The sequence below is a fragment of the Thamnophis sirtalis genome, unplaced genomic scaffold, assembly GCF_051295495.1.
Source record: "Thamnophis sirtalis isolate CommonGarterSnake01/CBP01778 unplaced genomic scaffold, rThaSir2_p1.2 scaffold_2, whole genome shotgun sequence".
NCBI lineage: Eukaryota > Metazoa > Chordata > Lepidosauria > Squamata > Natricidae > Thamnophis > Thamnophis sirtalis.
Window position 1 is genome coordinate 17,061,858 of NW_028261382.1, and position 15,174 is coordinate 17,077,031.

The window sequence follows — 15,174 nt, forward strand, 5'->3', positions numbered from 1 at the left end:
TTCAATAATAAAGAATGGAATGGAATGGAATGGAACAGAACAGAAGTAGAATGGAATGGAATGGAATGGAATGGAATAGAATAGAATAGAATAGAATAGAATAGAATAGAATAGAATAGAATAGAATAGAAGTCTTTATTGGCCAAGTGTGATTGGACACACAAGGAACTTATCTTTGGTGCATAAGGTCTCAGTGTACATAAGAAGAAGAAAAAGATATTCATCAAGAATCATAAGATCCAACACTTAATGATAGTCATAGGTTACTAATAAACATTCAAATCATACTAGGAAACAAATAAAACAATATAAAATGTAAAGATACAAGCAACATGGTTATAGTCATAAGTGGGAAGAGATAAGTATTAGGAAGGAAGAGAATAATAATAATAATAAAGTCTTAGTAGGTAATATGACAGTGGTGAGGAAATTATTTGTTTAGCTGGGTGATGGCATTCGGGAAAAACTGTTCTTGTGTCTAGTTGTCTTGGTGTGCAATGCTCTATAGCGTCGTTTTGAGAGTAAAGTTGAAACAATTTATGTCTGGGATGTGAGGGGTCTGTAGATATTTTCACAGCCCCCTTTTTGACTCGTGCAGTGTACAGGTCCTGGATGGAAGGCAGATTTGTAGGAATTATTTTTTCTGCAGTTCTAAGTATCCTCTGGAGTCTGTGTCTGTCTTGTTGAGTTGCAGAGTTATAGAGGTGCAGATGACAGACTCAATAATTCCTCTATAGAACTGAATCAGCAGCTCTTTGGACAGTTTGAACAATAAGCAGTTAATTGTGTGGTGGTGGTGGGGGAAACCAAGCAAACAGGAAAATGTAGCTGTGGGATGGAGTCAGACGCAAAGAACTCTGTCAAAACTGGGAGAATTTCTCCAGAGGAAACCGAAACCCTGCAATTGTTTCTCAAGGATAGAAATCTTTCTTTGTGGTAACAGTCATGATGTTATTGGGAAAAGCCTAGGGACTTGATTGATTGATTGAGCTATATGGCTTCCCATCTCATTAAAACACCTCTGGGAGGGTCACAACAGGTAAAAATGATCCAATAAAAAGGAAGGAAATATGAAAAGCCGGAGAGATCACAGAAGAGTGGGGAGAGGATGGCCAATAGTAGATAGGATATTTATTTATATCCTGACATTAAATAGCTGCAAGAACATGTAGAACCTTTTTTTTAACCATAATCCTCTTTCCTTTGAATGGTTTTTTGAAAGACACTTTGTTTTTGTCAAATGGAGTAATGAGATAGAAGAGAATATTTGTAGCTGAGGGTTGAACTGTGGGGTCCTTGGTTCTCTCTGAGCTTGATGGTTGGCTTGCAGAGATCTCATGACCCAACTGGATAACACCATCAGTTCTAGACAGGAGTAGGGTTGATTCTTATTTTTATATGCAAAAGGCTTGCCCTGTCAGTGATGACAGCGCTCATCTCCGTTTCAAAGCCGAAGAGCCAGCACTGTTCGAAGACGTCTCCGTGGTCATGTGGCCGGCATGACTAAACGCCAAAGGCACATGGGACGCTGTTACCTTCCTACCAAAGGTGGTTCCTATCTTTCTACTTGCATTTCTATGTGCTTTCAAACTGCTAGGTTGGCAGAAGCTGGGACAAGTAACAGGAGCTCACTCTGTTACATGGCACTAGGGATTCGAACTGCCGAACTACCAACCTTTCTGATCAACAAGCTCAGCGTCTTAGCCACTGAGTCCACTGCGTCCACTTAGCCACTGAGCCAACCCTACCTAGTGGTTTAATCGGTGTTTCTCAACCTTGGCAACTTTAAGCTGTGTGGATGTCCCAGAATTCCCCAGCCAGCTGGGAGTTGAAGTCCACATAGCTTTAAGTCGCTAAGGTTGGGAAAAACTGTGTTAAATGAACCGTGGCAAACCAGGTTGGTGTATACTGCCCAGAGGCAGATGAAGAATTAGAAATCAGTTAATAAGGATTATAACCCATTCCATGTTTGGATCTGTGGGGATGATTTACCCCATGACTATTCCATTTCCCCACTAGAGGAGTTACAGGAATCAAATCTTGCCTGACAAGACAGTGATACTAAGGGATTGTACTCAATCATTACACTAATCTTGGGTTTGGTTTAACCATGGTTTATTGAATAACCACAAGCATCCGGCTTCGTAACATGAACCGTGAAGGAAATTGTGACCTTTTTTTTTACAGGATAACCTCAACAGCGACTCTGATTCCTGGATAACAGAACGTTTAACTTTCAAGCAAGACCATCGGCTGGAAACGCAACATATCCGTTCGGTGATATGGCGGCTGGCAACCAAATACCTCAAGGCCAATGAGTGGAAGAAACTTGCACATTATTGGAAATTCACGGAGGCGCATATCCGGGCCATTGAACACCAGTGGACAGGTAGGTAACAGAGATGACCTTCATCCCAGCTGCTGCTAAGTAGCAGTAGGAGATCAGGGACCAAGATCTTCATTCCGGTGGTTCCTGAACAAAGGTGGGTTTCACATAATTTTACTACCGGTTCGCCAAGCACCAAAAATGTCAACTTCCACGCATGCGCTTTGCTCGCACACACGACTTGCATGTATACACGCATCTTAGAAAATGTAGCTAAATAGGACAGCATAGCGCCGGGGCGGGTAGGTAGGCCCACCCAGAGGCCGCCACTACTAGTTCATCCAAACCAGTCCAATCAGGCTAAATGCCACCACCGTTCCTGAACATATGAGAAGAGTGTCTTGCAGGCAGTGGTGGAATTCAAATAATTTAACAATCAGTTCTCTGCCGTAATGATCAGCTGGGTAGGTGTGGCTTGATGGTCATGTGACCAGGTGGGCGTGGCCAACTCAACGTCACTCAGGTCGATGGGCGCTTCACTTTAGCTGTTACGATGCAATGAGGGTTAACTAGAGAGGCAGTTTCTATAAGCAGGGCAATCAAGATTAGGCTAGAAACAAAACCAGAATATTTCCTTCCTGCCTTCCTTACAGGATTAGACCTGTAAAGTAGGAAAAAAACCAAAAGGAGATTTCTTCCAACAACCGGTTGTCCGACCTGCTTAAAAAGTTAACAACTGGTTCTCCCGAATAGGTGCGGACTGGCTGGATCCCACCACTGCATGCAGGTTCTGGAGAACCGGTAGCAGAAATTTTGAGTAGTTCAAAGAACCAGCAAATGCCACTTCTGGCTGGCCCCAGAGTGAGGAGGGAATGGGCATTTTGCAATATCTTTCCCCTGCCATGCCCACCAAGCCACACCACGCCCTACCAAGCCATGCCCACAGAACCGGTAGTAAAAAAATGAATTTGCCATGTCTACAGGAAGTCCTCAACTTACAAGCACAACTGGGACCAGAATTTCCACTGCCCAGGAGGACCCTAAGTGAATCATATCTGATTTTACCCCAAAAAATTGTTTTGCTGGTTGTTAAGCTAATCACTTCAGTCAAGTGAATCAGGCTATTAAATAAACTCAGCTTCACCCATTGACTTTGCTTGTTAGAAGTTATCTGGGAAGGTCAGACTTGAGGATCCCATGCTCTTAGATGCTGCACACGTTATAAATACATGCTGGTTGCCATGGGCCCGAATTTTGATCTTGTGACCCCGGGGATGCTGCAACAATCCTAAGGGGAAGGACTGATCATGAGTGACTTTTTTCAGCGCCATGATAACTTTAAACTATCACTAAAACATCTGTATTATGAAGAGGGTCCAACTTTTTTAGAACATAGAATCGTAAGGCTGGAAAGGACCTTGGAGGTCTTCTAGTCCAACTTGCTGAAGCAGGAGATCTATACTATTCCAGTTTCTTCTTGGAAATTTCTGGTATTGGAGCACCCACAACTTCTAGAAGCAAGTTGTTCCACAGATTAATTGGTAAGGAAATTTCTTAGTTCTAGGTTGGTTCTCTCTCTTAATGATCTTCCACCTGTTACTACTTCTGCCCTCAGGTGCTTTGGGGAATAAGATGACCTCCTCTTATTTGTGGCAACCCCTTAAGTATTGGAAGACAACTATCCTATCTCCCCTAGTCCTTCTCTTTGTTAGATAGATATACCCAGTTCCTTCAATTGTTCATCTTATGATTTAGCCCAGTGGTGGGATTCAATTTACTTTGCTACCAGTTCTGTGAGTGTGGCTGGGTGGGCATGGCAGGGAAGGATACTGCAAAATTCCCATTGCCTCCACACTCCAGGGGAAGGATACTGCAAAATCTGCATTCCCTCCCCACTCCAGGGGAAGGATACTGCAAAATCTTCATTCCCTCCCCACTCCAGGGGAAGGATACTGCCAAATCTCCATTGCCTCCACACCCTGGGGGAAGGATACTGCAAAATCTCCTTTCTCTCCCGACTCCAGGACAAGGATATTGCAAAATCCCCATTCCTTCCCAATCAGCTGGGACTCGGGAGGCAGAGAATAGATGGGGGTGGAGCCAGTCAGAGGTGGTATTTATCGGTTCTCTGAACTACTCAAAAATTCCTCTGCCGGTTCTCCAGAACCGGTCAGAACCTGCTGAATACCACCTCTGGTTTAGCCTCCAGATGCTTCATCATCTTTGTTGCTCTTCTCTGTACTTCTTCTCAGGTCTTTCAAACAGGCTAAAATAGCCATAGCCCTGAGTTTTAAAAATGCAAGACTAGCGTTTTGACTGTGAGACCAGCGCTGAAGGAAAACATCTCATGAAATATGAACGACACGTCTTTTTCAGAGAGGAGACCAAACCAAGAAGCGGTTTGCAAGAAAAAAAAGAAGTAAAAATCCAAAACCGCTTTGCTAGCCGGTATTTCTCTAACCTGGCTGCCATCCAGTCCATATTAGAAATAGCTGGTTCAGCTGTGACCGGCTATTCATGTTTAAAAAAAAGCTGGATGAAGCATGTTTGTATTGGATTTTCTGTTCTCTCCCCACCCCACCCCCAGGATATGTGCAACCCCAGGCAGCATTTTACAGAGAAATAGAGCTGCATCAGTGAGCGAGCCCAACCCTCTGGGGAAGCGGATTTACTACTGTGCTCCCTTCATCATCTCCAATTCAAGCCAGAAACTTCTTTTTAATGTTAAAAAAAAATCCCAATGGACAGCAATTGAAAACAGTTACAGTAAATTAAAAAGATTTCAAACATTGGCAATTCAGCAAAAGCGTTGAGAAGTGACATACTCAAAGACCAAAGGACAGCTATGTTGGTCTCTAGCGGCACCTTTTCAAACTCTTCCCTTTTATTAAAAGGCTGAAGCTTTCTTAAAATATATAACACAATTTGTTAGCCTGGAGGCTATATCTGAAAACCACCAGTGCCTATTTACCCGGGTCTGGTAATTGTTCTAACCTAAGTTTGCTCTTCCCTTTTTGCCAGGCACCAAAAGCTACCGAGAACACGGCCATCGGATGCTGCTGATTTGGCTTCATGGGGCCATCATGGCAGGAGACAACCCAATCAAAGGATTGTATGAAGGGCTGGTTGGCATTGGGAGGAGCGATTTAGCAGGTATAGTGACTCCTTGGCCTTTCTCTTTGGCCTAATGAGCTAGTCCATCCCAGGAACAGCTGGATGAAGTCAAAGTCCAGCTTAGACACATACTGTGATGACCTGGGACAAGGCACAAAGGTCACACAGCCAGGTTCAAATTCCTCTTTAATTCTCCAAATGTCCCCTCAAACACTCCCACGTTCTTGGCAAGTCCTAGAGCAAAGCACACACAGACACAGACACAGCAGCCTCTGGTTTCTCCCAGTCCAGCAAAACAAAGAAACATGGAGATGAGTCCATGACCCAAAGAACAAACAATGAGTCCACGAAGTCAGGAAGAAAACACTTAGTCCACAAGTAAGGAAGAAGCAAGAAGTTCCGCAAACGCCAAATGTCTGTACCGGCACACCAAACTCTACCAATTCAGTGTTTGTTCCCGACAAACGCCCCTCCCCACAGTGTCTCCTTAAATCTCAGTTCCAGGTGTGCCTTGAGAAGAGGGGTGGAGCACTCTTCTCCCGAGTCATTGGGTCGGCCTGCGCTGTTCCTGCCTTCTCTCCACTCTTCATGTTCAGAGATCAGGAGTGGGAGTCGGTCCTTGTTGATCACCTGAGCTCTGTCGCTTCTCGTGTTCACTGCTTGCCCTCTCTCGGTCACACTGCCCACATTTCTACCTGCTAACAAGCCGTCCCAATCCTGAGGGGCCCTGGGCTGCCTTGGCCTGCTCCTCCCCACATTCCTCCGAAGCCGACACAGCTGCCCCCTTGATCTCTATCCCCTATAGCTCCGCCTTGTCCTCCTTCGCGGATTCAGACTCTTCAGACGGGGGAATGACACATGCGTGTGTTTTCTCTTCCAACAGAAAGTATCCGGAAACAAGCGAATGCAGATTCACCCGCATCTCCACGCAGGTGTTCAGCAATGTGAGCTCCGAGGTGCTACACAACAAGGCTCCATGCAACTCTGCCAGAGGTTTCTTTCAGAACTTTGCATCCAAAGGGCCACCGTTTCCAAGGGCTTCTTGCCATCTTGAATGGCAACCTTTCCAATCCAGGTCAGGTCGGCATAAACCGTTTTACGGGCAGACTCTAAATCACAGCAATGCATCTGTAGGGCCTCAGTTGGAGAGAAGGGGAAATAACGGATTTTATCCTCCTCCACTGCTCCCCACGAGGTCTGAAAAAAGGTCTAAAGCTGACTTTACAAGGGATTTGTATCTGTTCTTAGCATTGCCATACGATCCCATTGATTTAATGTTTATGGAGATTCTCGGCCAGCCCATTGACTTGATCTCTGGAATAACTCACAACGAAGAGGTTTACACCTCTTTAGACATGTCTTTCATTGGGAAAATCTCATGGTGACATTCATCATCCATCCAGCTTCTTGCTGTTCTGTGTTGTAGTAAGACAACTAATGCCTCTAAAACTCTTGACTACACCTCACACTACAGCACCCAATTGCAAACCAGCATTGCTAAGGACGATCATCGCTCTGGTGCTAATAAGCCCCTCTTTGGTCCAGAGTTAACTTGTTTCTGTCCTATTCACATTGCTCTCTTTGTTTTCCAATTAAGAGTTCATAAAGGCGTGTTTCCTTCAATGGAAACTTATCCTAAAAGCATGCTTTGTAGGCAGACACATGGGTCAGAATGTTCTGCAATAATCTGGCAGTTCAACTTTATAGATTAATCCGAGTTTCGAAAGTTGTGCCATGTTTACTTTTTGAGTGACTGTTCAAAAAATAATAATAGAGAAGCGGGGATTTTATGCCTCTTCCTCCCAACACATAGATAAAAGTAAAGGTTTCCCTCGTACATATGTGGTAGTCATTCCCAAGTCTCTGCTCATCTCAGTTTCAAAGCTGAAGAGCCAGTGTTGTCCGAAGACGTCTCTGTGGTCATGTGGCCAGCATGACTAAACGCCAAAGGCGCACGGAATGCTGTTATCTTCCCACCAAAAGTGGCTCCTATTTTTCGACTTGCATTTTTTACCTGCTTTCAAACTAGGTTGGCAGAAGCTGGGACAAGTAACGTGAGCGTACTCAGTTATGCGGCGCTAGGGATTCAAACTGCTGAACTGCCGACATTTCTGATTGGCAAACTCAGCATCTTAGCTACTGAGCCACCACATCCCAACATATAATGTAGCCCAAATACTTGTACAGAGTTGGGCTACACCGAGGTGACTATTCCAATTGGGATCATGCTCGTTTGCATGGGAAAATTTTCCAGTTGAAAATTTCCTAGAAACTCATATCTTTTCATTCTAAGTCACTTTCATTTCATCCAACGCCTTTTGAAAGCTCCTTTGGCTAAATATCTGATGATTGTAGATATCACAACATCCAGGTCTCACCATGGATTATAGCAGAATGATCCTCTTAAGACTCAACGGATCTGTCTTGAACTCTTTTGAGTTCACACAGTATATTCCACCTAGTTATGCTCTCATGTGCTGTATAAACTGAACCGTAAGCTTACCCAAGGTGAGTCATCAAGCAAAACGTAACTGTGGTTAAAACTGGCCACAATTAGAATGAAACACACTTATATCTGCTAGCTTTCACTAACCTGGTTCAGAGTGCTGGGTGAACAATCAAGGGATAATATGTCTTCTGGAAACAGAGCCAAAATTACAGTTGCACTAACACTCCAAACAGCGCAAGGTCTAATACAAAAGCACCTCAGGTCTCTATGGAGACCTGGCAACTTCTGCTTCAGTTCACCACATCCTTTTGTTGAACATTGCTCCAAATTTGGATGTCCACATCTGGGGAGAACAGCCGTCTCAATCCATATGGCATTTAATGCTAGGTGGCTTAGGAATGCAAGGGGGAACCATTTTACTGTGTCAGCCAACATTTTTGTAGTCCATTGTTATTTTTTCATTTTATTTATCTCAACTATGCACACGGAGCTGGCTAGGGTGGGAGGCTGGCTTCTTTGCCTCTATCTGGGCCTCTTTAGCCTGGCCTTTTTCAGCCTTGAGTTGAGTTTCCCTTTGAGGAAGAGATTTACACACCAGCTGGCCCTTCGCTGTGATCTGCCAGAAAAGGCAATGAGTGAGGATACAGCTCTGAGATCGGTGCCTGGAGGTGCATTACACACTTACTCTCTTTGGGCATTGGTTATCTCTGACAAAAGGGAAGGCAGGAAGAAGTTTTTCTATGTCATTTCCTGCACTTTGAAGTAGCTTCTCTCCAGGTGATGGGATGATACCAATTGCAGGGGAGAAGCCTGGGGCTGATCCCAGCCTCCATCATTATTTGCTCTGATCCCAAAGTCTCGGGGAAGATCCCCGGGCCCGGGATTCACTCCCGTTTCCAGCTGTACAGATATGCACTTTCAACTTCAAAACAGTTGTTTTGTTCTCACCAGTGCTGACACGACAGTGTTTTATCTATGGACGGTACACTTTTCTTAAATATGTCATGACGTTTTTGTATTTTTAAAAGCAATGTCGAAACATCTGGTTTTCAAATAAATGGTTTTCCCCCTCTTGTGTAGTTTGTTTGTTTGTAGCTGCTGAAAACTTGGGAACTGTCACATTATAAAAAACCTGAATCATTTCAGGTCTCAATAAACATCTCCTACTTTCAATGAATTTTAATCTCCAGGAATTTTGAACAGCACAACTGAAAATTCTGGAGATCCATATAATTCTAATCTAACTGGAGGGCTCCAGACCACACAGGATATTACAAAATTTGTACGAAATTCCAAACCTTAAAGGACAAAGCAAAGCTATTACCTTGCAAATTCTTAACAGCAGAATAACTGGGGTCCTCCCCACGCCCAGTTAAAATTTTATTCAAAAACAAAAGTACGATAGCAAATAAATTTTACAAAAAAAACCCTTTGATTTCAAGTCATTAAGCGGCAGCAGTATATAAAGAAACATAACAGCAACATTGACACTTCCAACATAGTTTAAAACTAAATATTCAAATTATAAATGAACGTACAGGCATCTGTAATTTGTTCATAGTAGGCCCTCTCTGCATGGAGATAATAGATTTGTACAGATATAGATATATATATATTAAAAAGATTTATTCTCGATTAAGAGCACAGTAATGAAGGCTTTGGTACTAAAAGTTTTGTCTCTTGACAGTTGCATTCGTTTTGTTTTCTTTTCTTTATAATGAGTCTTCCAAAGTTGCATCCTTAACTTTTATTATCCAAACTTAGCGTGTGAAACAGAAACGGGAGCGAGTGTCTGTAGCCTTATTTCATGTAATGAAATCCATCCAGCTGAGTTTTAAGGACCCAATTCTAACCAGTTTAGTGGGAAAAAGAGAAAGACAAGGAGAAGGTCAGATGTGATTGGGTAGGACATCTGCCAACAAGGAAAGAGGCGGGGCCCTTCAGATGAAAGAATGGCCGGTCATCCAATTACGATGGTAGTTCTGGCTCGTTGCTAGATTGGAGGTTGGCTTTCTGGACTTCTAGCTCTTCTGCGCTGATCATGGAGGGGTCAATAGCAGCATATCTGGTCCCATGGAACTGAAGCAAGTGTATCTGTAGGACAGACGGACAGAAGTAGAATCTATTCATTTTTTCCCCTCTAAACCATAAAACATTGACATTGACTCTACTTTCACCTGTGAGGGAGGAAACTGTTGCTCAGAGTTGCCTGAACTGTGAGATGGGCGGATATACCGTACTTTTTGCTCCACAAGACACACCTGCCCATAAGACGCACTCCCGTTTTTGGCCTCTGCGTGTCCCGTTTTCAGCCCCCGCACACCCCATTTTCAGCCTCTGCGCTCCCCGTTTTTGGCCTCCGTGTGCCCCATTTTTGTTTTCCACAAGCCCCATTTGTGGCCTCCACCCGTCCAGTTTTCGGCCTCTGCCTGTCCTGTTTTTGGCTTCCACATTCCCCATTTTTGACCTCCATACATCCCGGGGCATGCGGAGGCCAAAAACGAGATGCATGGAAGCCAAAAAGGGATGGGTGGAGGTCGAAAACGGGGTGCACAGAGGCCAAAGAACAGCTGAAGGGTGGGGAGCGGTGGGTGGGTAGGGCTTTGGCAATATTTGTCCCATAGGACGAACAAACATTTCCCACTTTTGGGAGACAAAAAAAGTGTGTCTTATGGAGCAAAAAATACAATAAATTGGATGGATGAATGAATGAGCAGGACTTACTTGGATATAAAGGTTTACTTCAGCACTTCTGCAGAGATATGGGAAATTGCCTCCTGTTTTAAGATGAGCTCTCCTGGCGTTGGGATACAATTTATACATCTCTTCCTTGGCTTCTGTAGACAAGGCACTCTGATCAAATACCTAAAAGTCAAAAACAGCATCAGCATGAGTTTTGCCATCCCTTATCATTGAGCCCAGGATCTTTCCCTGAAGCAGAAGTTCTCTCCTTTTTTTAAACAGATTAACAGAGTTGAAAGGGACCTTGTAGGACATCTAATCTGACCCCCCCCCTGCCCAAGCAGGAGACCCTACACAATTTCTGACAGATGACAGTCCAGTCTCTTCTTGAAAGCCTCCAGTGATGAAGCTCCCACAACTTCTGTTCCATGGGTTGATTGTTCTCACTGTCAGAAAGTTCCTCCTTATTTCTAGGTTGAATCTCTCCTTGTTCAGTTTCCATCCATTATTCCTTGTCAGGTGCTTTGGAAAATAGCTTCACCCCCTCCTCTCTGTGGCAGCCCCTCAAATATTGGAAGACTGCTATCATGTCTTCCCTGGTCCTTCTCTTCACTAGACTAGCCATGCCCAGTTCCTGCAACCGTTCTTTGTATGTTTTAGCCTCCAGTCCCTTAATCATCCTGGTTGCTCTTCTCTGCACTCTTTCTAGAGTCTCAACATCTTTTTTATAGTGTGGTGACCAAAACTGGATGCAGTACTCTAGGTGTGGCCTTACTAGGGCTTTGTAGTTATATTATCTTTTATTCCAGAAGGTCCCAATGCTTGCAGGAAATGATGCAAGCGCGACTACCACAGTCCTCCTGGATTGGAGATCCCCACTAATCAATACCCAGCCAAACCAGTTTCATCTCATGCTTATCAGCTAGGAATACGCCCAAGGTTGCTCACATCCATGATGGTGACAGGGACATCTCGGATTTTATGAGGTTCAACGTAGGAATTCTGGCAATTGAGAGTGAGTCTTGAAGCCAGCTCGCTCTGGCCCAAAGTTTCCAGCTGTCCGACGTTATGAAAAACAAAAAACAAAAACCATCAATTTGGGTCTGAAATCTGATGACCAAGAAATAGAATGCAGAATACCAAAGTTGGAAGGGATCTTGCGTTCCTCCTAGTACCGTGTTTTCCCCAAAATAAGACTGGGTCTTATTTTCTTTTGACCACCAAAATAAGCGGTTGGCCTTATTTTGGGGGAGGTCTTATTATTATTTTTGAGGTGCAGGAGGCAGGGAGCGATAATAAGCCTACTTGGGCTTATTATTGAGGGAGGTCTTATTTTAGGGAAAATAGGGTACACACATACAGGTACTCCTTCATTTCATTTCATTTATTGGTTTTGTATGCCGCCCACTCCCGAAGGACTTCGGGCGGCTTACAATAAAACAGGGAAAGGGGATAAATAAGACAATACAAGACAATACAACAATTTAAAATACGACAACATTCACAGGTGAAGTGGGGCTGGATACTTCAACAGCCCCCAGCCTGCTGGAACAGCCAGGACTTAGTAGCTTTATGGACTTACGACCACAATCGAGCCCAACATTTCTATTGCTAAGTAAGATATTTGTTAAGTGAATTTGGCCCCATTTTACAATCTTTCTTGCCAGAGTGGTTAAGTGAAGCAATTAAGTTAGTAACATGGCATTTAAGTGAATCTGGCTTCTCCATTGACTTGGTTTGTCGGAAGGTCGCAAAAAGTGATCACATGATCCCGGGAATTGTATGACCCCCCCCCCCCACGAGTCACTTAACCACCATAGTGATTTAGGAATCACTGCAAAAAACAGTTATAAAATCGAGTCTAGGTATGTATTGACTTGACTTATGGTCGCAATAACTTATGACCGACCATCATCAATATGAGCCAGTTGCCAACCATCTAAATTCTAATCATGTAATTATGGGGATGCTGCCACGGTCGTTAAGTATGACAAAACAGTATAAGTCATTTTTTCTCAGTGCCGTTGTAATTTCAAACGGTCACTAAATGAACTTGTCAAGATTTGAAACGTACTCATGCTGTTTTCACTTTCAACAAACTATGGTGGAGGGAGGGAAGGGGAAATTGGAATGTGGACTGTAACCATCAAGCACTCAGCCTGTGAGAACCAAGGTCACTTCAGCAGGCATTTGCCAGACCTTCCAGACATCTTCTCATAACGATACCGTGGCACTTAATTGGACAATGTAATTGGAGGGAGGGAGGATTCTATACTTTAAATATATTGAATTGCATGGGAATTAGCCAGAGTTGGTTTTTCTTTCATTCTGTGCCGAAATGATGTACTCAATAAAGTTTTGCATTAAGAGATCGGATCATTTCGATGGCGCTTGCTGGTTTGGGTTCCATCAGTAGGAACATTGACAGAAGTCGATAACTACCTGCACACGCGCGCACACACCCTCGCTGAACAGAAAAAGGAAAAGGAAAAGAATATTCAAAACACCCAGTATTTTGCTATTTCCTGGACAAACTTCAGAACACCATCAAGCAACCAACTTGACCATTATGGATCTTTACCCTATCCACCATGAAATCAATTCCGTCAGCCATTTCAGGATCTACGGGACCGGAGGCAAAATTCCCAAGGACAATTTTCTTCAACATGAAAGCAGGCAACAACCAAAAGCTGGGAAGAGAGAGGAATATAAAGGTAAGTTAGGACTTCAAAGTTCAGTTGAAGCCCTGCATTGTCAAGTTAAATATATAAAAAAAATCTCTTTACACACAGCCTCTGCTTACCTGATTTCACAATGCTAGTAAAGCCGATCTGTCCATCTTTTAACAATTCCCAGATGACTATTAAACTATCCTATCCATTATTGTAGACAAAGACATGCTGCATAGAAGGTTGCTAGAATTTAGCCTAGTATTGGCCACTTCAAGTATTAGTGACTACTTAATGTTGAACATCACCACTGAATAACAAAGCTTTCTACTCTGTAACTTCCAATTTTAATTCCTTTTATTCTTTTCCTTCTTAGCTGAATATGCATAATCTAATGATGGTGGCTTTGTGTTGCGCAAAATTGCCATGTTGTATGGTTATACTTTGAGGTTTCTGGCAGCCCCGGCAAAAAGTTTCTCTCACAGGCTAACAAGTCCAGCGGGCTGGAAGATGAATAGTTAACTCCCCTATTCATCTCCGCCCCCTGCCTTTTATCCCCAGAGCTAGGGTGGGGCTTCGCTAGCAGTGGAGGCTCTTCCATCCCAAGGATCAGCAGATAGAGATCTGCCGATGTCATCCAGTGGTGTTAGGAGGCAAACAATGGTTTCTTGTGCCGAATTGATCACTCTCTGTAGTGCCTTCCTGTCCGCAGCTGTTAAATCAGCGTATCATACTATCTGTCAGGCCTGCAGTCATATTCCTTTGCGGATCTTTGGCCTGCCATACTCTCTCTATTATTGTACTATGCTGTTTCATTAGTGGGGTAATTGGGAGGGGGAATGGAATAGAATGTGTTGTTGCCAAAATAAAACATTCCTTTCTAGAAGCCCAAGGTCATTCTTTGTCTCCACACCTTTGCACCTGACCAGAACTGGATGGGTGGAGATGCCAGCATGGCAATGGAAGATTGGACCATGTGATGGACTTGTGGGTGTGGGGACAAGATCATGAACTTTCAACTGGGTGGAAAACCCAGGAAGCTTTCAGATTCAGGTTTTCCACAGATGTGCCAACATGTCTCTCTTAATAAATTGGAAGTTTGAGGAAAGTTCTGCCTTGGACTCTGATTTAATTTTGAATGATATTTGGAACGCTGACACTATCATGCAGTATGTGAGGACACTTTCTATCGTGGACTGATAGAAAGAGGTCATCAGCCGTTGTTCCACCTGATTTTTTCCGCAGGACTTTCCTCTGTTGGGCCTTGCCAATCCCCAGGGACGTGTTGTTTTTCCAGGTGAGATCTTGACTAATAACCATCTCCTAACGGGAGAGATGGACAAATATGCAAAATGCTTCAAACTGAAAAACCCCTTGGAAGGAAAGGAACCAGCATCCGAACCCTTCATAGTAACATCAGATTTAAGCTTCCACCTGCATTCCCTACTTTCAACAAGAGACTCTTGCCCTCATTCTGCCCAGCTCCAAACTTCACAGACGGGATGTTCTGATGATCATCTAACTGGGTTTTGTCTCTTTAAAAAAAAAGTCAAAAGTGGATTTATTGAACTGGCGTCTCACCTATTTGCTGTCCACGACTGATTGAAAATCGAGGTATCGCTGAAAGAGTTGCATAGAATCAAGGACTGGACTCGGGGCGATTTGTGGGTGTACTCGGCAAATTTCTGAGCAAGGAAACCTCCTAACGAAGCACCAAAAAGGTGAACCTAATATCAAAACAACGAAAGAAGAACACCCGTGATTATTTTTCTTTTTATCGAACACATTTTACGGTTCCAAGCACTTGGAAATTACCGTATTTTTCCGAGTATAAGACGCTCTGGGGTATAAGACGCACCTTAGGTTTTGGGGAGGAAAATAAGAAAAAAAAATCTGCCTCTGTCTACCAGCATCCATTGGTATTCGTCTGGCTA

The 15,174-nt window shown here is 43.6% G+C and overlaps 2 protein-coding genes across 6 annotated transcripts in view; one reads left to right on the top strand and one right to left on the bottom strand.

Annotated features, from left to right (window-relative positions):
* Positions 1–8,962, top strand: part of ANKDD1A (ankyrin repeat and death domain containing 1A) — a 39,630-nt gene extending 30,668 nt beyond the window's left edge. For both annotated transcript variants that reach the window (XM_087704345.1, XM_087704346.1), the window contains 3 exons: positions 2,188–2,389; positions 5,348–5,479; positions 6,324–8,962. In XM_087704345.1, the coding sequence (XP_087560471.1) occupies positions 2,188–2,389; positions 5,348–5,479; positions 6,324–6,388 (399 nt within the window). In that variant the 3' untranslated portion in view covers positions 6,389–8,962. The remainder of the gene's footprint in view (positions 1–2,187; positions 2,390–5,347; positions 5,480–6,323) is intronic.
* A 259-nt stretch (positions 8,963–9,221) lies between these two features.
* The window catches only part of SPG21 (SPG21 abhydrolase domain containing, maspardin), a 32,151-nt gene continuing 26,198 nt past the window's right edge, over positions 9,222–15,174 (bottom strand). For all 4 annotated transcript variants that reach the window (XM_087704348.1, XM_087704350.1, XM_087704349.1 and 1 more), the window contains exons 6-10: positions 14,822–14,967; positions 13,153–13,261; positions 11,520–11,627; positions 10,614–10,754; positions 9,222–9,983 (exon numbers count right to left, since the gene is read on the bottom strand). In XM_087704348.1, the coding sequence (XP_087560474.1) occupies positions 9,858–9,983; positions 10,614–10,754; positions 11,520–11,627; positions 13,153–13,261; positions 14,822–14,967 (630 nt within the window). In that variant the 3' untranslated portion in view covers positions 9,222–9,857. The remainder of the gene's footprint in view (positions 9,984–10,613; positions 10,755–11,519; positions 11,628–13,152; positions 13,262–14,821; positions 14,968–15,174) is intronic.